General features: G+C 58.6%; 1 protein-coding gene across 2 annotated transcripts in view; it reads right to left on the bottom strand.

Annotated features, from left to right (window-relative positions):
• The window catches only part of FIBCD1 (fibrinogen C domain containing 1), a 953,795-nt gene that overhangs the window by 21,136 nt on the left and 904,906 nt on the right, over positions 1-27,753 (bottom strand). For both annotated transcript variants that reach the window (XM_086924803.1, XM_086924804.1), the window contains one exon: positions 1,268-1,447. In XM_086924803.1, coding sequence (XP_086780929.1) covers positions 1,268-1,447 — 180 coding nt within the window. The remainder of the gene's footprint in view (positions 1-1,267; positions 1,448-27,753) is intronic.

The following is a 27,753-nucleotide window of genomic DNA, read 5'->3' as shown; positions in this document are numbered from 1 at the left end:
TTGTTCCTTCCTGCACATAAACATCACTCCTACATCACAGGCACAATTAGAACATGATGCAAGGTTGCATGCGCTGGCTATATGCAGCTTTCTTTAGTGCCAGCGCAAGTGGAAACACATGGGTGTGCCATATTATTGTAAATACGACGCAATCCTGCATTTAAAACATGAGTTAGTGCCGCGTTATCAATTTAGTGGAACACAGCGTTCTGACAATTTATTGTAAATATCCCTCTAAAGCTTTAAGTAGGGACCAGGGTTTACTGCTTTCTGTTTCTGAGTTGTACGGTCAAAAATAATTCACTAACTCTGAGAAATATTGCTTTAAGTGAACTCACTGTACAGACTGCAGGAGCATAAAAAACACAACAGGCATTCAGCTCTGGGGTGAACCAGTGCAGCCAGTTAGGAAATCCTATGTGTGTGTTTCCTTGAAAAATGTAAATCTGAATTTCTATGTGTCTATATAATAATGTCTTTATTTGTAACTATAGATATGTAAATACACATGCAAAGACAGATTTAAACATTTTAAGCAAACAACACTACTGTGCGGTGAAGGGTATTTGGACACATTAACCCACGCGACACGGTGCAGTGCGTGTATGGTTTTCTGTCACCTCCTGGCACATTCTACAGCTGTGGCGAGGGGGCTGAAGGCGCTTTAAGTGGGCTGAGTACCAGCAGTTCTAAAAAGCAGGTGCTGAGACGGGTCCCTATCAGGTTCTCCATTTTTGCCCCCTCACCCTCAGGATGAAATAAAAATCTTAACTCTGCAGCGGTGCCACCCTTCACTGCCTTTGAGGTAACTTCTAAGGGTCCTATTATAGTTCTTTCACACTCTCATCATTTCAGAACTCAGGTATTTTCAATATTCTACACAACGAAGCCATAGCTGTTGCTTATTTAGCTTATGCAACGAACAACCATTGACAAGGCCAATAGTTCTGGCTTGTTGTAGGTGTAATGTTACTTGTTGTATTATATGCATATCTAGATGCAATGACAGAAGCATCAAAAAAACTGTTGTGTGGCACACTATGCTAAGCACAGATTTATAGCTTAAGTGTTTTAAGTCACACCCTTAATTACATCCACCACACCCCTTTCAGAGACCACGCCCCTTTTTCACCCCACTTAAATCACTGGAGCCTGGGAGACATAGAGATGGGCGCAGGCCCCGGTTGGTCCCTTCTAGAGAGGCCAGAGGCCCTCGTGGGTGCGCGCAGGTTCCGCATGCTTCCAGCAGAGGGCGTTGTGTACTCGCCTGCAGTTCCGGAGTAGTCGGCCACCGTGAGCGGGTACCCGTCCTCCTCCGGGTCCACGGAGTGCAGCCCCACGCCGAAGGTGCCGTAGTGCGCGAAGGCCGTGCCGTTCTCAAAGTCCTCCAGGTCGATGCGCAGCTCGTAGTGCGCCTGGATGCTGAGCAGGTGGATTCTCTTCAACCCTATGAGAGGCGGAGACACAACAAGGTTACAATGTGCACAAGGCCCTTCTGCAGCGCCACAAAACAGTGAACCCCAGCCTCAAGGCGCTCAGCTCCTAGAAGCATATCAGAGGATTAAAGGGTATAGAAAAAAGGAGCTTTCCACCTACTTACGGTGCTGGATGGGGATAAAGGACATGAAGAGTACCATGGCAGACTGCAGACAGTGTGAGTGGAGAGTGCTAGTGTGACGGGAGAGAGACAGAGAGGCCTGGCTCTGCAGCCAGTGTGAGAGGAGAGAGACAGAGAGGCCTGGCTCTGCAGCCAGTGTGAGAGGAGAGAGACAGAGAGACCTGGCTCTGCAGCCAGTGTGAGAGGAAAGAGACAGAGAGGCCTGGCTCTACAGCCTGTGTGAGAGGAGAGAGACAGAGAGGCCTGGCTCTGCAGCCAGTGTGAGAGGAGAGAGACAGAGAGACCTGGCTCTACAGCCAGTGTGAGAGGAGAGAGACAGAGAGGCCGAGCTCTGCAGTCAGTGTGAGAGGAGAGAGACAGAGAGGCCTGGCTCTGCAGCCAGTGTGAGAGGAGAGAGCCAGAGAGACCTGGCTCTGCAGCCAGTGTGAGAGGAGAGAGACAGAGAGGCTTGGCTCTACAGCCAGTGTGAGAGGAGAGGAGAGAGCCAGTGTGAGAGGAGAGAGACAGAGAGGCCTGGCTCTGCAGCCAGTGTGAGAGGAGAGAGACAGAGAAGCCAGGCTCTGCAGCCAGTGTGAGAGGAGAGAGACAGAGAGGCCTGGCTCTGCAGCCAGTGTGAGAGGAGAGAGACAGAGAATCCAGGCTCTGCAGCCAGTGTGAGAGGAGAGAGACAGAGAGGACTGGCTCTACAGCCAGGGTGAGTGAAGAGAGACAGAGAGGCCTGGCTCTACAGCCAGTGTGAGAGGAGAGAGACAGAGAGGTCTGGCTCTACAGCCAGGGTGAGAGGAGAGAGACAGAGAGGCCTAGCTCTGCAGCCAGTGTGAGAGGAGAGAGACAGAGAGGCCTGGCTCTGCAGCCAGTGTGAGAGGAGAGGAGAGAGCCAGTGTGAGTGAAGAGAGACAGAGAGGCCTGGCTCTGCAGCCAGTCTGAGGGGAGAGAGACAGAGAGGCCTGGCACTACAGCCAGTGTGAGAGGAGAGGGCCAGAGAGGCCTGGCTCTTCAGTCAGTGTGAGAGGAGAGAGACAGAGAGGCCTGGCACTACAGCCAGTGTGAGAGGAGAGAGACAGAGAGGTCTGGCTCTGCAGCCAGTGTGAGAGGAGAGAGACAGAGAGGTCTGGCTCTGCGGTCAGTGTGAGAGAGACAGAGAGGCCTGGCTCTGCAGCCAGTGTGAGAGGAGAGAGACAGAGAGGCCTGGCTCTGCAGCCAGTGTGAGAGGAGAGAGCCAGAGAAGCCTGGCACTACAGCCAGTGTGAGAGGAGAGAGACAGAGAGGCCTGGCTCTACAGCCAGTGCGAGAGGATAAAGCCAGAGAAGCCTGGCACTACAGCCAGTGTGAGAGGAGAGAGACAGAGAGGCCTGGCTCTGCAGCCAGTCTGAGGGGAGAGAGACAGAGAGGCCTGGCTCTGCAGCCAGTGTGAGAGGAGAGAGACAGAGAGACCTGGCTCTGCAGCCAGTGTGAGAGGAGAGAGACAGAGAGGCCTGGCTCTACAGCCAGTGTGAGAGGAGAGAGACAGAGAGGCCTGGCTCTGCAGCCAGTGTGAGAGGAGAGAGACGGAGAGACCTGGCTCTACAGCCAGTGTGAGAGGAGAGAGACAGAGAGGCCGAGCTCTGCAGTCAGTGTGAGAGGAGAGAGACAGAGAGGCCTGGCTCTGCAGCCAGTGTGAGAGGAGAGAGCCAGAGAGACCTGGCTCTGCAGCCAGTGTGAGAGGAGAGAGACAGAGAGGCCTGGCTCTACAGCCAGTGTGAGAGGAGAGGAGAGAGCCAGTGTGAGAGGAGAGAGACAGAGAGGCCTGGCTCTGCAGCCAGTGTGAGAGGAGAGAGACAGAGAGGCCAGGCTCTGCATCCAGTGTGAGAGGAGAGAGACAGAGAGGCCTGGCTCTGCAGCCAGTGTGAGAGGAGAGAGACAGAGAGGCCAGGCTCTGCAGCCAGTGTGAGAGCAAGAGACAGAGAGGCCTGGCTCTACAGCCAGGGTGAGTGAAGAGAGACAGAGAGGCCTGGCTCTACAGCCAGTGTGAGAGGAGAGAGACAGAGAGGCCTGGCTCTACAGCCAGGGTGAGTGAAGAGAGACAGAGAGGCCTGGCTCTACAGCCAGGGTGAGAGGAGAGAGACAGAGAGGTCTGGCTCTACAACCAGGGTGAGAGGAGAGAGACAGAGAGGCCTAGCTCTGCAGCCAGTGTGAGAGGAATGAGACAGAGAGGCCTGGCTCTGCAGCCAGTGTGAGAGGAGAGGAGAGAGCCAGTGTGAGTGAAGAGAGACAGAGAGGGCTGGCTCTGCAGCCAGTCTGAGGGGAGAGAGACAGAGAGGCCTGGCAGTACAGCCAGTGTGAGAGGAGAGGGCCAGAGAGGCCTGGCTCTTCAGTCAGTGTGAGAGGAGAGAGACAGAGAGGCCTGGCACTACAGCCAGTGTGAGAGGAGAGAGACAGAGAGGTCTGGCTCTGCAGCCAGTGTGAGAGGAGAGAGACAGAGAGGTCTGGCTCTGCGGTCAGTGTGAGAGGATAAAGCCAGAGAAGCCTGGCACTACAGCCAGTGTGAGAGGAGAGAGACAGAGAGGCCTGGCTCTGCAGCCAGTCTGAGGGGAGAGAGACAGAGAGGCCTGGCTCTGCAGCCAGTGTGAGAGGAGAGAGACAGAGAGACCTGGCTCTGCAGCCAGTGTGAGAGGAGAGAGACAGAGAGGCCTGGCTCTACAGCCAGTGTAAGAGGAGAGAGCCAGAGAGGCCTGGCTCTGCAGCCAGTGTGAGAGGAGAGGAGAGAGCCAGTGTGAGTGAAGAGAGACAGAGAGGGCTGGCTCTGCAGCCAGTCTGAGGGGAGAGAGACAGAGAGGCCTGGCAGTACAGCCAGTGTGAGAGGAGAGGGCCAGAGAGGCCTGGCTCTTCAGTCAGTGTGAGAGGAGAGAGACAGAGAGGCCTGGCACTACAGCCAGTGTGAGAGGAGAGAGACAGAGAGGTCTGGCTCTGCAGCCAGTGTGAGAGGAGAGAGACAGAGAGGTCTGGCTCTGCGGTCAGTGTGAGAGGAGAGAGACAGAGAGGCCTGGCTCTGCAGCCAGTGTGAGAGGAGAGAGACAGAGAGGCCTGGCTCTGCAGCCAGTGTGAGAGGAGAGAGCCAGAGAAGCCTGGCACTACAGCCAGTGTGAGAGGAGAGAGACAGAGAGGCCTGGCTCTACAGCCAGTGCAAGAGGATAAAGCCAGAGAAGCCTGGCACTACAGCCAGTGTGAGAGGAGAGAGACAAAGAGGCCTGGCTCTGCAGCCAGTCTGAGGGGAGAGAGACAGAGAGGCCTGGCTCTGCAGCTAGTGTGAGGGGAGAGAGACAGAGAGGCCTGGCTCTGCACCCAGTGTGAGAGGAGAGTCAGTGTCAGAGGAGAGAGACAGAGAGGCCTGGCTCTGCACCCAGTGTGAGAGGAGAGTCAGTGTCAGAGGAGAGAGACAGAGAGGCCGAGCTCTGCAGTCAGTGCGAGAGGAGAGAGACAGAGAGGCCTGGCTCTGTAGCCAGTGTGAGAGGAGAGAGACAGAGAGGCCGAGCTATGCAGTCAGTGCGAGAGGAGAGAGACAGAGATGCCTGGCTCTACAGCCAGTGTGAGAGGAGAGAGACAGAGAGGCCGAGCTCTGCAGTCAGTGCGAGAGGATAGAGCCAGAGAGGCCTGGTTCTTCAGCTAGTGTGAGGGGAGAGAGTCAGAGAGGCCTGGCTCAACAGCCAGTGTGAGTGGAGAGAGACAGAGAGGCCTGGCTCTGCAGTCAGTGTGAGAGGAGAGTCAGTGTCAGAGGAGAGAGACAGAGAGGCCTGGCTCTGCAGCCAGTGTGAGAGGAGAGAGACAGAGAGGCCTGGCTCTGCAGCCAGTGTGAGGGGAGAGCGCCAGAGAGGTCTGGCTCTACAGCCAGTGTGAGAGGAGAGAGACAGAGAGGCCAGGCTCTGCAGCCAGTGTGAGAGACAGAGAGGCCTGGCTCTACAGCCAGGGTGAGAAGAGACAGACAGAGAGGCCTGGCACTGCAGCCAGTGTGAGAGGAGAGTCAGTGTCAGAGGAGAGAGACAGAGAGGCCTGGCTCTGCAGCCAGTGTGAGAGGAGAGAGACAGAGAGGCCTGGCACTGCAGCCAGTGTGAGAGGAGAGACCCAGAGAGGCCTGGCTCTGCAGCCAGTGTGAGAGGAGAGAGACAGAGAGGCCGAGCTCTGCAGCCAGTGCGAGAGGAGAGAGACAGAGAGGCCTGGCTCTACAGCCAGTGTAAGAGGAGAGAGCCAGAGAGGCCTGGCTCTGCAGCCAGTGTGAGAGGAGAGAGCCAGAGAGGCCTGGCTCTGCAGCCAGTGTGAGAGGAGAGAGACAGAGAGGTCTGGCTCTACAGCCAGTGTGAGAGGAGAGAGACAGAGAGGCCTGGCTCTACAGCCAGTGTGAGAGTAGAGAGAGACAGAGAGACCTGGCTCTGCAGCCAGTGTGAGAGGAGAGAGACAGAGAGGCCTGGCTCTGCAGCCAGTGTGAGAGGAGAGAGACAGAGAGGCCTGGCCCTACAGCCAGTGTGAGAGGAGAGCGCCAGAGAGGCCTGGCTCTACAGCCAGGGTGAGAGGAGAGAGACAGAGACCTGGCTCTGCAGCCAGTGTGAGAGGAGAGAGACAGAGAGGCCTGGCTCTACAGCCAGTGTGAGAGGAGAGTGACAGAGAGGCCTGGCTCTGTAGCCAGTGTGAAAGGAGAGAGACAGAGGAGCCTGGCTCTACAGCCAGTGTCAGAGGAGAGAGACAGAGAGGCCTGGCTCTGCACCCAGTGTGAGAGGAGAGAGACAGAGAGGCCTGGCTCTACAGCCAGTGTCAGAGGAGAGAGACAGAGAGGCCTGGCTCTGCAGCCAGTGTGAGAGGAGAGAGACAGAGAGGCCTGGCTCTACAGCCAGTGTGAGTGAAGAGAGACAGAGAGGCCTGGCTCTGCAGCCAGTGTGAGAGGAGAGAGACAGAGAGGCCTGGCTCTGCAGCCAGTGTGAGAGGAGAGAGACAGAGAGGCCTGGCTCTACAGCCAGGGTGAGAGGAGAGAGACAGAGAGACCTGGCTCTGCAGCCAGTGTGAGAGGAGAGAGACAGAGAGGCCTGGTTCTACAGCCAGTGTGAGAGGAGAGAGACAGAGAGGCCTGGCTCTACAGCCAGTGTGAGAGGAGAGAGACAGAGAGGCCTGGCTCTACAGCCAGTGTGAGAGTAGAGACAGACAGAGAGGCCTGGCTCTGCAGCCAGTGTGAGAAGAGACAGACAGAGAGGCCTGGCTCTACAGCCAGTGTGAGAAGAGACAGACAGAGAGGCCTGGCTCTACAGCCAGGGTGAGAGGAGAGAGACAGAGAGACCTGGCTCTGCAGCCAGTGTGAGAGGAGAGAGACAGAGAGGCCTGGTTCTACAGCCAGTGTGAGAGGAGAGAGACAGAGAGGCCTGGCTCTACAGCCAGTGTGAGAGGAGAGAGATAGAGAGGCCTGGCTCTACAGCCAGTGTCAGAGGAGAGAGACAGAGAGGCCTGGCTCTGCACCCAGTGTGAGAGGAGAGAGACAGAGAGACCTGGCTCTGCAGCCAGTGTGAGAGAAGAGAGACAGAGAGGCCTGGCTCTACAGCCAGTGTGAGAGTAGAGACAGACAGAGAGGCCTGGCTCTGCAGCCAGTGTGAGAAGAGACAGACAGAGAGGCCTGGCTCTACAGCCAGTGTGAGAAGAGACAGACAGAGAGGCCTGGCTCTACAGCCAGTGTGAGAGGAGAGTCAGTGTCAGAGGAGAGAGACAGAGAGGCCTGGCTCTGCAGCCAGTGTGAGAGGAGAGAGACAGAGAGGCCTGGCTCTGCAGCCAGTGTGAGAGGAGAGAGACAGAGAGGCCGAGCTCTGCAGTCAGTGCGAGAGGAGAGAGACAGAGAGGCCTGGCTCTACAGCCAGTGTGAGAGGAGAGAGACCGAGAGGCCGAGCTCTGCAGCCAGTCTGAGGGGAGAGAGACAGAGAGGCCTGGCTCTGCAGCCAGTGTGAGAGGAGAGGGCCAGAGAGGCCTGGCTCTTCAGTCAGTGTGAGAGGAGAGAGACTGAGAGGCCTGTCTCTGCACCCAGTGTGAGAGGAGAGAGACAGAGAGGCCTAGCTCTACAGCCAGTGTGAGAGGAGAGAGACAGAGAGGCCGAGCTCTGCAGCCAGTGTGAGAGGAGAGAGACAGAGAGGCCTGGCTCTGCACCCAGTGTGAGAGGAGAGTCAGTGTGAGAGGAGAGACCCAGAGAGGCCTGGCTCTGCAGCCAGTGTGAGAGGAGAGAGACAGAGAGGCCTGGCTCTGCAGTCAGTGCGAGAGGAGAGAGACAGAGAGGCCTGGCTCTACAGCCAGTGTGAGAGGAGAGAGCCAGAGAGGCCTGGCTCTGCAGCCAGTGTGAGAGGAGAGAGCCAGAGAGGCCTGGCTCTGCAGCCAGTGTGAGAGGAGAGAGACAGAGAGGCCTGGCTCTGCAGCCAGTGTGAGAGGAGAGAGACAGAGAGGCCTGGCTCTGCAGCCAGTGTGAGAGAAGAGAGAGACAGAGAGACCTGGCTCTGCAGCCAGTGTGAGAGGAGAGAGACAGAGAGGCCTGGCTCTGCAGCCAGTGTGAGAGGAGAGAGACAGAGAGGCCGAGCTCTGCAGCCAGTGTGAGAGGAGAGAGACAGAGAGGCCTGGCTCTGCAGTCAGTGCGAGAGGATAGAGCCAGAGAGGCCTGGCTCTGCAGCCAGTGTGAGAGGAGAGAGACAGAGAGGCCTGGCTATGCAGCCAGTGTGAGAGGAGAGAGACAGAGAGGCCTGGCTCTGCAGCCAGTGTGAGAGGAGAGAGCCAGAGAAGCCGGGCTCTGCAGCCAGTGTGAGAGGAGAGAGACAGAGAGGCCGAGCTCTGCAGCCAGTGTGAGAGGAGAGAGACAGAGAGGCCTGGCTCTGCAGTCAGTGCGAGAGGATAGAGCCAGAGAGGCCTTGCTCTGCAGCCAGTGTGAGAGGAGAGAGACAGAGAGGCCTGGCTCTGACGCCAGTGTGAGAGGAGAGAGACAGAGAGGCCTGGCTCTGCAGCCAGTGTGAGAGGAGAGAGCCAGAGAGGCCTGGCTCTGCAGCCAGTGTGAGAGGAGAGAGACAGAGAGGCCTGGCTCTGCAGCCAGTGTGAGAGGAGAGAGACAGAGAGGCCTGGCTCTGCAGCCAGTGTGAGAGGAGAGAGACAGAGAGGCCTGGCTCTACAGCCAGTGTGAGTGGAGAGAGACAGAGAGGCCTGGCTCTGCAGCCAGTGTGAGAAGAGAGAGCCAGAGAGGCCTGGCTCTACAGCCAGTGTGAGAGGAGAGAGACAGAAAGGCCGAGCTCTGCAGTCAGTGTGAGGGGAGAGAGACAGAGAGACCTGGCTCTACAGCCAGTGTGAGAGGAGAGAGGCAGAAAGGCTGAGCTCTGCAGCCAGTGTGAGAGGAGAGAGACAGAAAGGCCGAGCTCTGCAGTCAGTGTGAGTGGAGAGAGACATAGAGGCCTGGCTCTACAGCCAGTGTGAGAGGAGAGACAGAGAGGCCTGGCTCTACAGCCAGTGTGAGAGGAGAGAGAAATAAAGGCCGAGCTCTGCAGCCAGTGTGAGAGGAGACAGACAGAGAGGCCTGACTCTACAGCCAGTGTGAGAGGAGAGAGACAGAAAGGCCGAGCTCTGCAGTCAGTGTGAGTGGAGAGAGACAGAGAGGCCTGGCTCTGCAGCCAGTGTGAGAGGAGAGAGACAGAGAGGCCTGGCTCTGCAGCCAGTGTGAGAAGAGACAGACAGAGAGGCCTGGCTCTGCAGCCAGTGTGAGAGGAGAGAGACAGAGAGGCCTGGCTCTACAGCCAGTGTGAGAGGAGAGTGACAGAGAGGCCTGGCTCTGTAGCCAGTGTGAAAGGAGAGAGACAGAGGGGCCTGGCTCTACAGCCAGTGTCAGAGGAGAGAGACAGAGAGGCCTGGCTCTGCACCCAGTGTGAGAGGAGAGAGACAGAGAGGCCTGGCTCTGCAGCCAGTGTGAGAGGAGAGAGACAGAGAGGCCTGGCTCTACAGCCAGTGTGAGTGAAGAGAGACAGAGAGGCCTGGCTCTGCAGCCAGTGTGAGAGGAGAGAGACAGAGAGGCCTGGCTCTGCAGCCAGTGTGAGAGGAGAGGGCCAGAGAGGCCTGGCTCTGCAGCCAGTGTGAGAGGAGAGGGCCAGAGAGGCCTGGCCCTACAGCTAGTGTGAGAGGAGAGCGCCAGAGAGGCCTGGCTCTACAGCCAGGGTGAGAGGAGGGAGACAGAGAGACCTGGCTCTGCAGCCAGTGTGAGAGGAGAGAGACAGAGAGGCCTGGTTATACAGCCAGTGTGAGAGGAGAGAGACAGAGAGGCCTGGCTCTACAGCCAGTGTGAGAGGAGAGAGATAGAGAGGCCTGGCTCTACAGCCAGTGTCAGAGGAGAGAGACAGAGAGGCCTGGCTCTGCACCCAGTGTGAGAGGAGAGAGACAGAGAGACCTGGCTCTGCAGCCAGTGTGAGAGGAGAGATACAGAGAGGCCTGGCTCTACAGCCAGTGTGAGAGTAGAGACAGACAGAGAGGCCTGGCTCTGCATCCAGTGTGAGAAGAGACAGACAGAGAGGCCTGGCTCTACAGCCAGTGTGAGAAGAGACAGACAGAGAGGCCTGGCTCTACAGCCAGTGTGAGAGGAGAGTCAGTGTCAGAGGAGAGAGACAGAGAGGCCTGGCTCTGCAGCCAGTGTGAGAGGAGAGAGACAGAGAGGCCTGGCTCTGCAGCCAGTGTGAGAGGAGAGAGACAGAGAGGCCGAGCTCTGCAGTCAGTGCGAGAGGAGAGAGACAGAGAGGCCTGGCTCTACAGCCAGTGTGAGAGGAGAGAGACAGAGAGGCCGAGCTCTGCAGCCAGTCTGAGGGGAGAGAGACAGAGAGGCCTGGCTCTGCAGCCAGTGTGAGAGGAGAGGGCCAGAGAGGCCTGGCTCTTCAGTCAGTGTGAGAGGAGAGAGACAGGGAGGCCTGTCTCTGCACCCAGTGTGAGAGGAGAGAGACAGAGAGGCCTGGCTCTACAGCCAGTGTGAGAGGAGAGAGACAGAGAGGCCGAGCTCTGCAGCCAGTGTGAGAGGAGAGAGACAGAGAGGCCTGGCTCTACAGCCAGTGTGAGAAGAGAGAGACAGAGAGGCAGAGCTCTGCAGCCAGTCTGAGGGGAGAGAGACAGAGAGGCCTGGCTCTGCAGCCAGTCTGAGGGGAGAGAGACAGAGAGGCCTGGCTCTGCACCCAGTGTGAGAGGAGAGTCAGTGTCAGAGGAGAGAGCCAGAGAGGCCTGGCTCTACAGCCAGTGTGAGAAGAGAGAGACAGAGAGGCCGAGCTCTGCAGTCAGTGCGAGAGGAGAGAGACAGAGAGGCCTGGCTCTACAGCCAGTGTGAGAAGAGAGAGACAGAGAGGCAGAGCTCTGCAGCCAGTCTGAGGGGAGAGAGACAGAGAGGCCTGGCTCTGCAGCCAGTGTGAGAGGAGAGGGCCAGAGAGGCCTGGCTCTTCAGTCAGTGTGAGAGGAGAGAGACAGAGAGGCCTGTCTCTGCACCCAGTGTGAGAGGAGAGAGACAGAGAGGCCTGGCTCTACAGCCAGTGTGAGAGGAGAGAGACAGAGAGGCCGAGCTCTGCAGCCAGTGTGAGAGGAGAGAGACAGAGAGGCCTGGCTCTGCAGCCAGTGTGAGAGGAGAGTCAGTGTCAGAGGAGAGAGACAGAGAGGCCGAGCTCTGCAGTCAGTGCGAGAGGAGAGAGACAGAGAGGCCTGGCTATGTAGCCAGTGTGAGAGGAGAGAGACAGAGAGGCCTGGCTCTGCACCCAGTGTGAGAGGAGAGTCAGTGTCAGAGGAGAGAGACAGAGAGGCCGAGCTCTGCAGTCAGTGCGAGAGGATAGAGCCAGAGAGGCCTGGTTCTTCAGCTAGTGTGAGGGGAGAGAGTCAGAGAGGCCTGGCTCTACAGCCAGTGTGAGTGGAGAGAGACAGAGAGGCCTGGCTCTGCAGCCAGTGTGAGAGGAGAGTCAGTGTCAGAGGAGAGAGACAGAGAGGCCTGGCTCTGCAGCCAGTGTGAGAGGAGAGAGACAGAGCGGCCTGTCTCTGCAGCCAGTGTGAGGGGAGAGCGCCAGAGAGGCCTGGCTCTACAGCCAGTGTGAGAGGAGAGAGACAGAGAGGCCAGGCTCTGCAGCCAGTGTGAGAGACAGAGAGGCCTGGCTCTACAGCCAGTGTGAGAAGAGACAGACAGAGAGGCCTGGCTCTACAGCCAGTGTGAGAGGAGAGTCAGTGTCAGAGGAGAGAGATAGAGAGGCCTGGCTCTGCAGCCAGTGTGAGAGGAGAGAGACAGAGAGACCTGGCACTGCAGCCAGTGTGAGAAGAGAGACCCAGAGAGGCCTGGCTCTGCAGCCAGTGTGAGAGGAGAGAGAGACAGAGAGACCTGGCTCTGCAGCCAGTGTGAGAGGAGAGAGACAGAGAGGCCTGGCTCTGCAGCCAGTGTGAGAGGAGAGAGACAGAGAGGCCGAGCTCTGCAGCCAGTGTGAGAGGAGAGAGACAGAGAGGCCTGGCTCTGCAGTCAGTGCGAAAGGATAGAGTCAGAGAGGCCTGGCTCTGCAGCCAGTGTGAGAGGAGAGAGACAGAGAGGCCTGGCTCTGCAGCCAGTGTGAGAGGAGAGAGACAGAGAGGCCTGGCTCTGCAGCCAGTGTGAGAGGAGAGAGCCAGAGAGGCCGGGCTCTGCAGCCAGTGTGAGAGGAGAGAGACAGAGAGGCCGAGCTCTGCAGCCAGTGTGAGAGGAGAGAGACAGAGGGGCCTGGCTCTGCAGTCAGTGCGAGAGGATAGAGCCAGAGAGGCCTGGCTCTGCAGCCAGTGTGAGAGGAGAGAGACAGAGAGGCCTGGCTTTGCAGCCAGTGTGAGAGGAGAGAGACAGAGAGGCCTGGCACTGCAGCCAGTGTGAGAGGAGAGAGCCAGAGAGGCCTGTCTCTGCAGCCAGTGTGAGAGGAGAGAGACAGAGAGGCCTGGCTCTGCAGCCAGTGTGAGAGGAGAGAGACAGAGAGGCCTGGCTCTACAGCCAGTGTGAGTGGAGAGAGACAGAGAGGCCTGGCTCTGCAGCCAGTGTGAGAAGAGAGAGCCAGAGAGGCCTGGCTCTACAGCCAGTGTGAGAGGAGAGAGACAGAAAGGCCGAGCTCTGCAGTCAGTGTGAGGGGAGAGAGAGACAGAGAGACCTGGCTCTGCAGCCAGTGTGAGAGGAGAGAGACAGAGAGGCCTGGCTCTGCAGCCAGTGTGAGAGGAGAGAGACAGAGAGGCCGAGCTCTGCAGCCAGTGTGAGAGGAGAGAGACAGAGAGGCCTGGCTCTGCAGTCAGTGCGAGAGGATAGAGCCAGAGAGGCCTGGCTCTGCAGCCAGCGTGAGAGGAGAGAGACAGAGAGGCCTGGCTCTGCAGCCAGTGTGAGAGGAGAGAGACAGAGAGGCCTGGCTCTGCAGCCAGTGTGAGAGGAGAGAGACAGAGAAGCCGGGCTCTGCAGCCAGTGTGAGAGGAGAGAGACAGAGAGGCCGAGCTCTGCAGCCAGTGTGAGAGGAGAGAGACAGAGAGGCCTGGCTCTGCAGTCAGTGCGAGAGGATAGAGCCAGAGAGGCCTTGCTCTGCAGCCAGTGTGAGAGGAGAGAGACAGAGAGGCCTGGCTCTGACGCCAGTGTGAGAGGAGAGAGACAGACAGGCCTGGCTCTGCAGCCAGTGTGAGAGGAGAGAGCCAGAGAGGCCTGGCTCTGCAGCCAGTGTGAGAGGAGAGAGACAGAGAGGCCTGGCTCTGCAGCCAGTGTGAGAGGAGAGAGACAGAGAGGCCTGGCTCTGCAGCCAGTGTGAGAGGAGAGAGACAGAGAGGCCTGGCTCTACAGCCAGTGTGAGTGGAGAGAGACAGAGAGGCCTGGCTCTGCAGCCAGTGTGAGAAGAGAGAGCCAGAGAGGCCTGGCTCTACAGCCAGTGTGAGAGGAGAGAGACAGAAAGGCCGAGCTCTGCAGTCAGTGTGAGGGGAGAGAGACAGAGAGACCTGGCTCTACAGCCAGTGTGAGAGGAGAGAGACAGAAAGGCTGAGCTCTGCAGCCAGTGTGAGAGGAGAGAGACAGAAAGGCCAAGCTCTGCAGTCAGTGTGAGTGGAGAGAGACATAGAGGCCTGGCTCTACAGCCAGTGTGAGAGGAGAGACAGAGAGGCCTGGCTCTACAGCCAGTGTGAGAGGAGAGAGAAATAAAGGCCGAGCTCTGCAGCCAGTGTGAGAGGAGACAGACAGAGAGGCCTGACTCTACAGCCAGTGTGAGAGGAGAGAGACAGAAAGGCCGAGCTCTGCAGTCAGTGTGAGTGGAGAGAGACAGAGAGGCCTGGCTCTGCAGCCAGTGTGAGAGGAGAGAGACAGAGAGGCCTGGCTCTGCAGCCAGTGTGGGAAGAGACAGACAGAGAGGCCTGGCTCTGCAGCCAGTGTGAGAGGAGAGAGACAGAGAGGCCTGGCTCTACAGCCAGTGTGAGAGGAGAGTGACAGAGAGGCCTGGCTCTGTAGCCAGTGTGAAAGGAGAGAGACAGAGGGGCCTGGCTCTACAGCCAGTGTCAGAGGAGAGAGACAGAGAGGCCTGGCTCTGCACCCAGTGTCAGAGGAGAGAGACAGAGAGGCCTGGCTCTACAGCCAGTGTCAGAGGAGAGAGACAGAGAGGCCTGGCTCTGCAGCCAGTGTGAGAGGAGAGAGACAGAGAGGCCTGGCTCTACAGCCAGTGTGAGTGAAGAGAGACAGAGAGGCCTGGCTCTGCAGCCAGTGTGAGAGGAGAGAGACAGAGAGGCCTGGCTCTGCAGCCAGTGTGAGAGGAGAGGGCCAGAGAGGCCTGGCTCTGCAGCCAGTGTGAGAGGAGAGGGCCAGAGAGGCCTGGCTCTACAGCCAGGGTGAGAGGAGAGAGACAGAGACCTGGCTCTGCAGCCAGTGTGAGAGGAGAGAGACAGAGAGGCCTGGCTCTACAGCCAGGGTGAGAGGAGAGAGACAGAGACCTGGCTCTGCAGCCAGTGTGAGAGGAGAGAGACAGAGAGGCCTGGCTCTACAGCCAGTGTGAGAGGAGAGAGATAGAGAGGCCTGGCTCTACAGCCAGTGTCAGAGGAGAGAGACAGAGGGGCCTGGCTCTGCACCCAGTGTGAGAGGAGAGAGACAGAGAGACCTGGCTCTGCAGCCAGTGTGAGAGGAGAGAGACAGAGAGGCCTGGCTCTACAGCCAGTGTGAGAGTAGAGACAGACAGAGAGGCCTGGCTCTGCAGCCAGTGTGAGAAGAGACAGACAGAGAGGCCTGGCTCTACAGCCAGTGTGAGAAGAGACAGACAGAGAGGCCTGGCTCTGCAGCCAGTGTGAGAGGAGAGAGATAGAGAGGCCTGGCTCTACAGCCAGTGTCAGAGGAGAGAGACAGAGGGGCCTGGCTCTGCACCCAGTGTGAGAGGAGAGAGACAGAGAGACCTGGCTCTGCAGCCAGTGTGAGAGGAGAGAGACAGAGAGGCCTGGCTCTACAGCCAGTGTGAGAGTAGAGACAGACAGAGAGGCCTGGCTCTGCAGCCAGTGTGAGAAGAGACAGACAGAGAGGCCTGGCTCTACAGCCAGTGTGAGAAGAGACAGACAGAGAGGCCTGGCTCTACAGCCAGTGTGAGAGGAGAGTCAGTGTCAGAGGAGAGAGACAGAGAGGCCTGGCTCTGCAGCCAGTGTGAGAGGAGAGAGACAGAGAGGCCTGGCTCTGCAGCCAGTGTGAGAGGAGAGAGACAGAGAGGCCGAGCTCTGCAGTCAGTGCGAGAGGAGAGAGACAGAGAGGCCTGGCTCTACAGCCAGTGTGAGAAGAGAGAGACAGAGAGGCAGAGCTCTGCAGCCAGTCTGAGGGGAGAGAGACAGAGAGGCCTGGCTCTGCAGCCAGTGTGAGAGGAGAGGGCCAGAGAGGCCTGGCTCTTCAGTCAGTGTGAGAGGAGAGAGACAGAGAGGCCTGTCTCTGCACCCAGTGTGAGAGGAGAGAGACAGAGAGGCCTGGCTCTACAGCCAGTGTGAGAGGAGAGAGACAGAGAGGCCGAGCTCTGCAGCCAGTGTGAGAGGAGAGAGACAGAGAGGCCTGGCTCTGCACCCAGTGTGAGAGGAGAGTCAGTGTCAGAGGAGAGAGCCAGAGAGGCCTGGCTCTACAGCCAGTGTGAGAGGAGAGAGACAGAGAGGCCTGGCTCTGCAGCCAGTGTGAGAGGAGAGTCAGTGTCAGAGGAGAGAGACAGAGAGGCCGAGCTCTGCAGTCAGTGCGAGAGGAGAGAGACAGAGAGGCCTGGCTATGTAGCCAGTGTGAGAGGAGAGAGACAGAGAGCCCTGGCTCTGCACCCAGTGTGAGAGGAGAGTCAGTGTCAGAGGAGAGAGACAGAGAGGCCGAGCTCTGCAGTCAGTGCGAGAGGATAGAGCCAGAGAGGCCTGGTTCTTCAGCTAGTGTGAGGGGAGAGAGTCAGAGAGGCCTGGCTCTACAGCCAGTGTGAGTGGAGAGAGACAGAGAGGCCTGGCTCTGCAGCCAGTGTGAGAGGAGAGTCAGTGTCAGAGGAGAGAGACAGAGAGGCCTGGCTCTGCAGCCAGTGTGAGAGGAGAGAGACAGAGAGGCCTGGCACTGCAGCCAGTGTGAGAGGAGAGACCCAGAGAGGCCTGGCTCTGCAGCCAGTGTGAGAGGAGAGAGACAGAGAGGCCTGGCTCTGCAGCCAGTGTGAGGGGAGAGCGCCAGAGAGGTCTGGCTCTACAGCCAGTGTGAGAGGAGAGAGACAGAGAGGCCAGGCTCTGCAGCCAGTGTGAGAGACAGAGAGGCCTGGCTCTACAGCCAGTGTGAGAAGAGACAGACAGAGAGGCCTGGCACTGCAGCCAGTGTGAGAGGAGAGTCAGTGTCAGAGGAGAGAGACAGAGAGGCCTGGCTCTGCAGCCAGTGTGAGAGGAGAGAGACAGAGAGGCCTGGCACTGCAGCCAGTGTGAGAGGAGAGACCCAGAGAGGCCTGGCTCTGCAGCCAGTGTGAGAGGAGAGAGACAGAGAGGCCTGGCTCTGCAGTCAGTGCGAGAGGAGAGAGACAGAGAGGCCTGGCTCTACAGCCAGTGTGAGAGGAGAGAGACAGAGAGGCCTGGCTCTGCAGCCAGTGTGAGAGGAGAGAGCCAGAGAGGCCTGGCTCTGCAGCCAGTGTGAGAGGAGAGAGACAGAGAGGCCTGGCTCTGCAGCCAGTGTGAGAGGAGAGAGACAGAGAGGCCTGGCTCTGCAGCCAGTGTGAGAGGAGAGAGACAGAGAGGCCTGGCTCTGCAGTCAGTGCTAGAGGATAGAGCCAGAGAGGCCTGGCTCTGCAGCCAGTGTGAGAGGAGAGAGACAGAGAGGCCTGGCTCTGCAGCCAGTGTGAGAGGAGAGAGACAGAGAGGCCTGGCACTGCAGCCAGTGTGAGAGGAGAGAGCCAGAGAGGCCTGGCTCTGCAGCCAGTGTGAGAGGAGAGAGACAGAGAGGCCTGGCTCTGCAGCCAGTGTGAGAGGAGAGAGACAGAGAGGCCTGGCTCTGCAGCCAGTGTGAGAGGAGAGAGACAGAGAGGCCTTGCTCTGCAGCCAGTGTGAGAGGAGAGAGACAGAGAGGCCTGGCTCTACAGCCAGTGTGAGTGGAGAGAGACAGAGAGGCCTGGCTCTGCAGCCAGTGTGAGAAGAGAGAGCCAGAGAGGCCTGGCTCTACAGCCAGTGTGAGAGGAGAGAGACAGAAAGGCCGAGCTCTGCAGTCAGTGTGAGGGGAGAGAGACAGAGAGACCTGGCTCTACAGCCAGTGTGAGAGGAGAGAGACAGAAAGGCTGAGCTCTGCAGCCAGTGTGAGAGGAGAGAGACAGAAAGGCCGAGCTCTGCAGTCAGTGTGAGTGGAGAGAGACATAGAGGCCTGGCTCTACAGCCAGTGTGAGAGGAGAGACAGAGAGGCCTGGCTCTACAGCCAGTGTGAGAGGAGAGAGAAATAAAGGCCAAGCTCTGCAGCCAGTGTGAGAGGAGACAGACAGAGAGGCCTGGCTCTGCAGCCAGTGTGAGAGGAGAGCGACAGAGAGGCCTGGCTCTGCAGCCAGTGTGAGAAGAGACAGACAGAGAGGCCTGGCTCTGCAGCCAGTGTGAGAGGAGAGTCAGTGTCAGAGGAGAGAGACAGAGAGGCCTGGCTCTGCAGCCAGTGTGAGAGGAGAGGGCCAGAGAGGCCTGGCTCTGCAGCCAGTGTGAGAGGAGAGAGACAGAGAGGCCTGGCTCTGCAGCCAGTGTGAGAGGAGAGAGACAGAGAGGCCTGGCTCTGCAGCCAGTGTGAGAAGAGACAGACAGAGAGGCCTGGCTCTACAGCCAGTGTGAGAGGAGAGTCAGTGTCAGAGGAGAGAGACAGAGAGGCCTGGCTCTACAGCCAGTGTGAGAGGAGAGTCAGTGTCAGAGGAGAGAGACAGAGAGGCCTGGCTCTGCAGCCAGTGTGGGAGGAGAGGGCCAGAGAGGCCTGGCTCTGCAGCCAGTGTGAGAGGAGAGAGACAGAGAGGCCGAGCTCTGCAGCCAGTGTGAGAGGAGAGAGACAGAGAGGCCTGGCTCTGCAGCCAGTGTGAGGGGAGAGAGACAGAGAGGCCGAGCTCTGCAGCCAGTGTGAGAGGAGAGCGCCAGAGAGGCCTGGCTCTACAGCCAGTGTGAGAAGAGAGAGACAGAGAGGCCTGGCTCTGCAGCCAGTGTGAGAGGAGAGAGACGGAGAGGCCGAGCTCTGCAGTCAGTGTGAGAGGAGAGAGACAGAGAGGCCGAGCTCTGCAGCCAGCGTCAGAGGAGAGAGACAGAGAGGCCTGGCTCTGCAGCCAGTGTGAGAGGAGAGAGACAGAGAGGCCTGGCTCTACAGCCAGTGTGAGAGGAGAGAGACAGAGAGGCCGAGCTCTGCAGCCAGTGTGAGAGGAGAGAGACAGAGAGGCCTGGCTCTCCAGCCAGTGTGAGAGGAGAGAGACAGAGAGGCCGAGCTCTGCAGCCAGTGTGAGAGGAGAGAGACAGAGAGGACTGGCTCTGCAGCCAGTGTGAGAGGAGAGAGACAGAGAGGCCTGGCTCTGCAGCCAGTGTCAGAGGAGAGAGACAGAGAGGCCTGGCTCTGTAGCCAGTGTGAGAGGAGAGAGCCAGAGAGGCCTGGCTCTACAGCCAGTGTGAGTGGAGAGAGACAGAGAGGCCTGGCTCTGCAGCCAGTGTGAGAGGAGAGAGACAGAGAGGCCTGGCTCTACAGCCAGTGTGAGAGGAGAGAGACAGAGAGGCCGAGCTCTGCAGCCAGTGTGTGAGGAGAGAGACAGAGAGGCCTGGCACTACAGCCAGTCTGAGAGGAGAGAGACAGAGAGGCCTGGCTCTGCAGCCAGTGTCAGAGGAGAGAGACAGAGAGGCCTGGCTCTGTAGCCAGTGTGAGAGGAGAGAGACAGAGAGGCCTGGCTCTCCAGCCAGTGTGAGAGGAGAGAGACAGAGAGGCCGAGCTCTGCAGCCAGTGTGTGAGGAGAGAGACAGAGAGGCCTGGCACTACAGCCAGTGTGAGAGGAGAGAGACAGAGAGGCCTGGCTCTGCAGCCAGTGTCAGAGGAGAGAGACAGAGAGGCCTGGCTCTGTAGCCAGTGTGAGAGGAGAGAGACAGAGAGGCCTGGCTCTACAGCCAGTGTGAGAGGAGAGAGACAGAGAGGCCGAGCTCTGCAGCCAGTGTGAGAGGAGAGAGACAGAGAGGCCTGGCTCTCCAGCCAGTGTGAGAGGAGAGAGACAGAGAGGCCGAGCTCTGCAGCCAGTGTGAGAGGAGAGAGACAGAGAGGCCTGGCTCTGCAGCCAGTGTGAGAGGAAAGAGACAGAGAGGACTGGCTCTGCAGTCAGTGTGAGAGGAGAGGGACAGAGAGGCCTGGCTCTGCAGCCAGTGTGAGAGGAGAAAGACAGAGAGGCCTGGCTCTGCAGCCAGTGTGAGAGGAGAGAGACAGAGAGGCCTGGCTCTACAGCCAGTGTGAGAGGAGAGAGACAGAGAGGCCGAGCTCTGCAGCCAGTGTGAGAGGAGAGAGACAGAGAAGCCGAGCTCTGCAGCCAGTGTCAGAGGAGAGAGACAGAGAGGCCTGGCTCTGTAGCCAGTGTGAGAGGAGAGAGCCAGAGAAGCCTGGCTCTACAGCCAGTGTGAGTGGAGAGAGACAGAGAGGCCTGGCTCTGCAGCCAGTGTGAGAGGAGAGAGACAGAGAGGCCTGGCTCTACAGCCAGTGTGAGAGGAGAGAGACAGAGAGGTCGAGCTCTGCAGCCAGTGTGAGAGGAGAGAGACAGAGAGGCCTGGCTCTCCAGCCAGTGTGAGAGGAGAGAGACAGAGAGGCCTGGCTCTCTAGCCAGTGTGAGAGGAGAGAGACAGAGAGGCCGAGCTCTGCAGCCAGTGTGAGAGGAGAGAGACAGAGAGGCCTGGCTCTGCAGCCAGTGTGAGAGGAGAGAGACAGAGAGGACTGGCCCTACAGCCAGTGTGAGAGGAGAGAGACAGAGAGGCCTGGCACTACAGCCAGTGTGAGAGGAGAGAGACAGAGAGGCCTGGCTCTACAGCCAGTGTGAGAGGAGAGAGACAGAGAGACCTGGCTCTGCAGCCAGTGTGAGAGGAGAGGGCCAGAGAGGCCTGGCACTACAGCCAGTGTGAGAGGAGAGAGACAGAGAGACCTGGCCCTACAGCCAGTGTGAGAGGAGAGAGACAGAGAGGCCTGGCTCTGCACATGGTGTGAGAGGGGTGAGAGTGAGACAGGAGAGAGTCCGGGAGGTCTGGCTCTGCAGCTGGTGGGAGAGAGGACAAGAGAGGCCTGAAGAGACCAGAGACTGCAGCAGGTGTGAGAGAGGCCAAGAGAGGCCTGGTGAGACCAGACTCTGCAGCAGGTGTGAGAGAGGCAAAGAGAGGCCTGTAGAGACCAGACTCTGCAGCAGGTGTGAGAGAGACCAAGAGAGGCCTGGTGAGACCAGACGCTGCAGCAGGTGTGAGAGAGGCCAAGAGAGGCCTGGTGAGACCAGACTCTGCAGCAGGTGTGAGAGGCCAAGAGAGGCCTGGTGAGACCAGACTCTGCAGCAGGTGTGAGAGGCCAAGAGAGGCCTGGCGAGACCAGACTCTGCAGCCAGTGAGAGAGGCCAAGAGAGACCTGGTGAGACCAGACTCTGCAGCAGGTGTGAGAGGCCAAGAGAGGCCTGGCGAGACCAGACTCTGCAGCCAGTGAGAGAGGCCAAGAGAGACCTGGTGAGACCAGACTCTGCAGCAGGTGTGAGAGAGGCAAAGAGAGGCCTGGAGAGGCCAGAGACTGCAGCAGGTGTCAGAGGCCAAGAGAGGCCTGGTGAGACCAGACTCTGCAGCAGGTGTGAGAGGCCTGGTGAGACCAGACTCTGCAGCAGGTGTGAGAGGCCAAGAGAGGCCTGGTGAGACCAGACTCTGCAGCCGGTGAGAGAGGCCAAGAGAGGCCTGGTGAGACCAGACTCTGCAGCAGGTGTGAGAGAGGCAAAGAGAGGCCTGGAGAGGCCAGAGACTGCAGCAGGTGTCAGAGGCCAAGAGAGGGCTGGTGAGACCAGACTCTGCAGCAGGTGTGAGAGGCCAAGAGAGGCCTGGTGAGACCAGACTCTGCAGCAGGTGTGAGAGGCCAAGAGAGGCCTGGCGAGACCAGACTCTGCAGCAGGTCTGAGAGGCCAAGAGAGGCCTGGTGAGACCAGACTCTGCAGCAGGTGTGAGAGAGGCAAAGAGAGGCCTGGAGAGGCCTGAGACTGTAGCAGGTGTGAGAGGCCAAGAGAGGCCTGGTGAGACCAGACTCTGTAGCTGGTGAGAGAGGCCAAGAGAGGCCTGGTGAGACCAGACTCTGCAGCAGGTGTGAGAGAGGCCAAGAGAGGCCTGGTGAGACCAGACTCTGCAGCAGGTGTGAGAGAGGCCAAGAGAGGCCTGGTGAGACCAGACTCTGCAGCAGGTGTGGGAGAGGCCAAGAGAGGCCTGGTGAGACCAGACTCTGCAGCCGGTGAGAGATGCCAAGAGAGGCCTGGTGAGACCAGACTCTGCAGCAGGTGTCAGAGGCCAAGAGAGGCCTGGTGAGACCAGAGACTGCAGCAGGTGTCAGAGGCCAAGAGAGGCCTGGTGAGACCAGACTCTGCAGCAGGTGTGAGAGAGGCCAAGAGAGGCCTGGAGAGACCAGACGCTGCAGCAGGTGTGAAAGAGGCCAAGAGAGGCCTGGTGAGACCAGACTCTGCAGCCGGTGAGAGAGAGGCCTGCTCACAAGGCCCTGCAGCCAGTGTGAGAGGCCAAGAGAGACTTGGTGAGACCAGAGACTGCAGCAGGTGAGAGAGAGGCCAAGAGAGACCTGGAGAGACCAGACGCTGCAGCGGGTGTGAGAGAGGCCAAGAGAGGCCTGGTGAGACCAGACTCTGCAGCAGGTGTGAGAGAGGCCAAGAGAGGCCTGGTGAGACCAGACTCTGCAGCAGGTGTGGGAGAGGCCAAGAGAGGCCTGGTGAGACCAGACTCTGCAGCAGGTGTGAGAGGCCAAGAGAGACCTGGTGAGACCAGACGCTGCAGCAGGTGTGAGAGAGGCCAAGAGAGGCCTGGTGAGACCAGACGCTGCAGCAGGTGTGAGAGAGGCCAAGAGAGGCCTGGTGAGACCAGACTCTGCAGCAGGTGTGAGAGAGGCAAAGAGAGGCCTGGAGAGGCCTGAGACTGTAGCAGGTATGAGAGGCCAAGAGAGGCCTGGTGAGACCAGACTCTGTAGCTGGTGAGAGAGGCCAAGAGAGGCCTGGTGAGACCAGAGACTGCAGCAGGTTTGAGAGAGGCCAAGAGAGGCCTGGAGAGGCCAGAGACTGCAGCAGGTGAGAGAGGCCAAGAGAGGCCTGGTGAGACCAGACTCTGCAGCCGGTGAGAGAGGCCAAGAGAGGCCTGGTGAGACCAGACTTTGCAGCAGGTGTGAGAGAGGCCAAGAGAGGCCTGGAGAGACCAGACTCTGCAGCAGGTGTGAGAGAGGCTAAGAGAGGCCTGGGGAGACCAGACTCTGCAGCAGGTGTGAGAGAGGCCAAGAGAGGCATGGTGAGACCAGACTCCACAGCCGGCGAGAGAGAGGCCAAGAGAGGCATGGAGAGACCAGACTCTGCAGCAGGTGTGAGAGAGGCCAAGAGAGGCCTGGTGAGACCAGACTCTGCAGCAGGTGTGAGAGGCCAAGAGAGGCCCGGTGAGACCAGACTCTGCAGCAGGTGTGAGAGAGGCCAAGAGAGGCCTGGTGAGACCAGACGCTGCAGCAGGTGTGAGAGAGGCAAAGAGAGGCCTGGTGAGACCAGACTCTGCAGCAGGTGTGAGCGGCCAAGAGAGGCCTGGTGAGACCAGACACTGCAGCAGGTGTGAGAGGCCAAGAGAGGCCTGGTGAGACCAGACACTGCAGCAGGTGTGAGAGGCCAAGAGAGGCCTGGTGAGACCAGACGCTGCAGCAGGTGTGAGAGAGGCAAAGAGAGGCCTGGTGAGACCAGACTCTGCAGCCGGTGAGAGAGAGGCCAAGAGAGGCCTGGTGAGACCAGACACTGCAGCAGGTGTGAGAGGCCAAGAGAGGCCTGGTGAGACCAGACACTGCAGCAGGTGTGAGAGGCCAAGAGAGGCCTGGTGAGACCAGACACTGCAGCAGGTGTGAGAGGCCAAGAGAGGCCTGGTGAGACCAGACTCTGCAGCCGGTGAGAGAGAGGCCGAGAGAGGCCTGGTGAGACCAGACACTGCAGCAGGTGTGAGAGGCCAAGAGAGGCCTGGTGAGACCAGACGCTGCAGCAGGTGTGAGAGAGGCAAAGAGAGGCCTGGTGAGACCAGACTCTGCAGCCGGTGAGAGAGAGGCCAAGAGAGGCCTGGTGAGACCAGACACTGCAGCAGGTGTGAGAGGCCAAGAGAGGCCTGGTGAGACCAGACACTGCAGCAGGTGTGAGAGGCCAAGAGAGGCCTGGTGAGACCAGACACTGCAGCAGGTGTGAGAGGCCAAGAGAGGCCTGGTGAGACCAGACTGCAGCCGGTGAGAGAGAGGCCGAGAGAGGCCTGGTGAGACCAGACACTGCAGCAGGTGTGAGAGGCCAAGAGAGGCCTGGTGAGACCAGACGCTGCAGCAGGTGTGAGAGAGGCCAAGAGAGGCCTGGTGAGACCAGACTCTGTAGCTGGTGAGAGAGGCCAAGAGAGACCTGGTGAGACCAGACTCTGCAGCTGGTGTGAGAGAGGCAAAGAGAGGCCTGGAGAGGCCAGAGACTGCAGCAGGTGTCAGAGGCCAAGAGAGGCCTGGTGAGACCAGACTCTGCAGCAGGTGTGAGAGGCCTGGTGAGACCAGACTCTGCAGCAGGTGTGAGAGGCCAAGAGAGGCCTGGTGAGACCAGACTCTGCAGCCGGTGAGAGAGGCCAAGAGAGGCCTGGTGAGACCAGACTCTGCAGCAGGTGTGAGAGAGGCAAAGAGAGGCCTGGAGAGGCCAGAGACTGCAGCAGGTGTCAGAGGCCAAGAGAGGGCTGGTGAGACCAGACTCTGCAGCAGGTGTGAGAGGCCAAGAGAGGCCTGGTGAGACCAGACGCTGCAGCAGGTGTGAGAGAGGCAAAGAGAGGCCTGGTGAGACCAGACACTGCAGCAGGTGTGAGAGGCCAAGAGAGGCCTGGTGAGACCAGACACTGCAGCAGGTGTGAGAGGCCAAGAGAGGCCTGGTGAGACCAGACGCTGCAGCAGGTGTGAGAGAGGCAAAGAGAGGCCTGGTGAGACCAGACTCTGCAGCCGGTGAGAGAGAGGCCAAGAGAGGCCTGGTGAGACCAGACACTGCAGCAGGTGTGAGAGGCCAAGAGAGGCCTGGTGAGACCAGACACTGCAGCAGGTGTGAGAGGCCAAGAGAGGCCTGGTGAGACCAGACACTGCAGCAGGTGTGAGAGGCCAAGAGAGGCCTGGTGAGACCAGACTCTGCAGCCGGTGAGAGAGAGGCCGAGAGAGGCCTGGTGAGACCAGACACTGCAGCAGGTGTGAGAGGCCAAGAGAGGCCTGGTGAGACCAGACGCTGCAGCAGGTGTGAGAGAGGCCAAGAGAGGCCTGGAGAGACCAGACGCTGCAGTAGGTGTGAGAGAGGCCAAGAGAGGCCTGGTGAGACCAGACACTGCAGCAGGTGTGAGAGAGGCCAAGAGAGGCCTGGTGAGACCAGACGCTGCAGCAGGTGAGAGAGAGTCCAAGAGAGGCCTGGTGAGACCAGACGCTGCAGCAGGTTTGAGAGGCCAAGAGAGGCCTGGTGAGACCAGACGCTGCAGCAGGTGTGAGAGGCCAAGAGAGGCCTGGTGAGACCATACGCTGCAGCAGGTGTGAGAGGCCAAGAGAGGCCTGGTGAGACCAGACGCTGCAGCAGGTGTGAGAGGCCAAGAGGGGCCTGGTGAGACCAGACTCTGCAGCCGGTGAGAGAGAGGCCAAGAGAGGCCTGGTGAGACCAGACTCTGCAGCCGGTGAGAGAGAGTCCAAGAGAGGCCTGGTGAGACCAGACTCCGCAGCAGGTTTGAGAGGCCAAGAGAGGCCTGGTGAGACCAGACGCTGCAGCAGGTTTGAGAGGCCAAGAGAGGCCTGGTGAGACCAGACACTGCAGCAGGTGTGAGAGGCCAAGAGAGGCCTGGAGAGGCCAGAGACTGCAGTAGGTGTGAGAGAGAGGCCTGGTGAGACCAGACGCTGCAGCAGGTGTGAGAGGCCAAGAGAGGCCTGGTGAGACCAGACGCTGCAGCAGGTGTGAGAGAGGCCAAGAGAGGCCTGGTGAGACCAGACTCTGCAGCCGGTGAGAGAGAGGCCAAGAGAGGCCTGGAGAGACCAGACGCTGCAGTAGGTGTGAGAGAGGCCAAGAGAGGCCTGGTGAGACCAGACACTGCTGCAGGTGTGAGAGAGGCCAAGAGAGGCCTGGTGAGACCAGACGCTGCAGCAGGTGAGAGAGAGTCCAAGAGAGGCCTGGTGAGACCAGACGCTGCAGCAGGTTTGAGAGGCCAAGAGAGGCCTGGTGAGACCAGACACTGCAGCAGGTGTGAGAGGCCAAGAGAGGCCTGGAGAGGCCAGAGACTGCAGTAGGTGTGAGAGAGAGGCCTGGTGAGACCAGACGCTGCAGCAGGTGTGAGAGGCCAAGAGAGGCCTGGTGAGACCAGACGCTGCAGCAGGTGTGAGAGAGGCCAAGAGAGGCCTGGTGAGACCAGACACTGCAGCAGGTGTGAGAGGCCAAGAGAGGCCTGGTGAGACCAGACACTGCAGCAAGTGTGAGAGAGGGGCCAAGAGAGGCCTGGTGAGACCAGACGCTGCAGCAGGTGTGAGAGAGGCCAAGAGAGGCCTGGTGAGACCAGACACTGCAGCAGGTGTGAGAGGCCAAGAGAGGCCTGGTGAGACCAGACGCTGCAGCAGGTGTGGGAGAGGCCAAGAGAGGCCTGGTGAGACCAGACTCTGCAGCCGGTGAGAGAGAGGCCAAGAGAGGCCTGGTGAGACCAGAGACTGCAGCCGGTGAGAGAGAGGCCTGCTCACAAGGCCCTGCAGCCGGCGTGAGAGCTCACGGGCAGCGAGATGTCCCGTCTAGCCCTGTCCCCAGCCCCCCCAGAGACTCCCTCTGTAAGCACCGGTCAGATGACACCATATCAATCCCGGCGCAGCCACGTGCGCGGCTGCCGAGCCTGGGGAGGGCGGGCCGGGACATGAATCCACTATATATGGTAAGCGCGCGCCGGGGTGGGTGATTTGTGGCCCGGCAGCCGTGTCTGGGGGGCTCGCACTCCTCATCGGCTACATGATGATCATATTATGCACGGCGCGCGCGCTTTATTAAACATAATGCGCATCTGCAGACACGGTCACGCCTGCCCTCGCGCCGACGCATCCTCCTGGGAGCGACACGATATTTCATAAAACAAATCCCGAGGTTTCCATCACTTGGGCGAGCAGGAGCCGCCGCGTGGGGGGTCTATCACTAGACTGCATGGGGGGGGGGGGGTCACCTGCCCCTTCACCACACGGCGCCCCCTCCCCGCGCTGGAGATGGCTCCACTCACACTGACAAGATGTGTGATCGTCTGCAGGAAACGGCAGCTCTAGTGCTCATTACTGTTAATTACATCTGATATTGTGCGTGAATTGCTTTTTGCGGCAGTGGATGGGGGCCTGTGAGCTGCTGGGACGGTCAGTATTCCCGGACGTGAGGTCACCTCAGACCCAGCTCCTGCGAGCCTCAAATGACCGCCTTTTCTTCAAGAGGTTCGCAAAGCGCTTTGTACCACTCAAGGCGCTTCCGCGAGTGGGACCCCCCTTACCTACTCAATCCCAAATGAGGAGGTAGCCAGGCGTTGGAGCAACCAACACCCCTTTCATCTCCCGATGGAACATTCCAAAAAGAAATTCCAGTGGATGAAAAAAAGTGTGTTTTAAAGAACTTTGGAATCATTTTTTATTTCAACCTCGGAATGAAATGAAGTCTTACTCGCGTGACCCATAAAGACAAGAGCTGAGGCCAAATCTGCTTTGTGCCTTTCACTCTGAGGACAGAAAATAGTGCAAAATGCTTTCTTTTTTTAAGTACAAAAAGAAAGCACAGAGAGGCAACTAGGAAGTAAAACAGCACAAATGCACAAATATTTTCATCGACGGTGGGAGCGTGAAAGATCGCGTCCCACGCTAATATTGTTCAACTTACCATAGTGAACAATGGTTTGTTGATCTGAACTGGACGAGTGGGACACACTATTTGTGGTTTAACTTCATTACGTCGACGTATCATGGATCTCTTCGCCATCTGCGCAGTTATGAGAACATCCCATTAACCGCAGTACGGTTTTAGTGCCCTGAGGAAGCCCTATTCAGGGTGAAACGTGTTGGCTGCATCGGCGCTTCGCTGTCTTGAATCAAGCAACCATTAAAAAAATGTGACCAGCGTTATTGAAGAGTCCAGGGAGGTCTTGTTCTTGTTTAGCATTTGTGCTGTTCTACTTCTTTGTTGCCTCTCTGTGCTTTCTTAGGTCTCGCCTGAGCCAATGCGCTTGCGCCTTGCTCCGGCGGGATTATAGTAAATGGAAAAGGAAAGTCTACCAAAACGGCTGCCGATCGCATACAGTTCATGTGATCTATGCGCGTGCACAAACCAGCCACATAACACACCACTATTTGTTCGTGCCTCGGCATCAGACTTCAAAGGCTACCGCTCCCCCGCACCCCCGCGTGCACATCGCACACCACCATTTATCTGCGCCTCAGCATCAGACTTCAAAGGAAGCTGCTC

This window comes from Lissotriton vulgaris, chromosome 5, assembly GCF_964263255.1.
Source record: "Lissotriton vulgaris chromosome 5, aLisVul1.2, whole genome shotgun sequence".
NCBI classification, from domain to species: Eukaryota; Metazoa; Chordata; class Amphibia; order Caudata; family Salamandridae; genus Lissotriton; species Lissotriton vulgaris.
The sequence above is the reverse complement of the archived record's forward strand: the minus strand, read 5'-3'. Positions and strand labels throughout refer to the sequence as shown.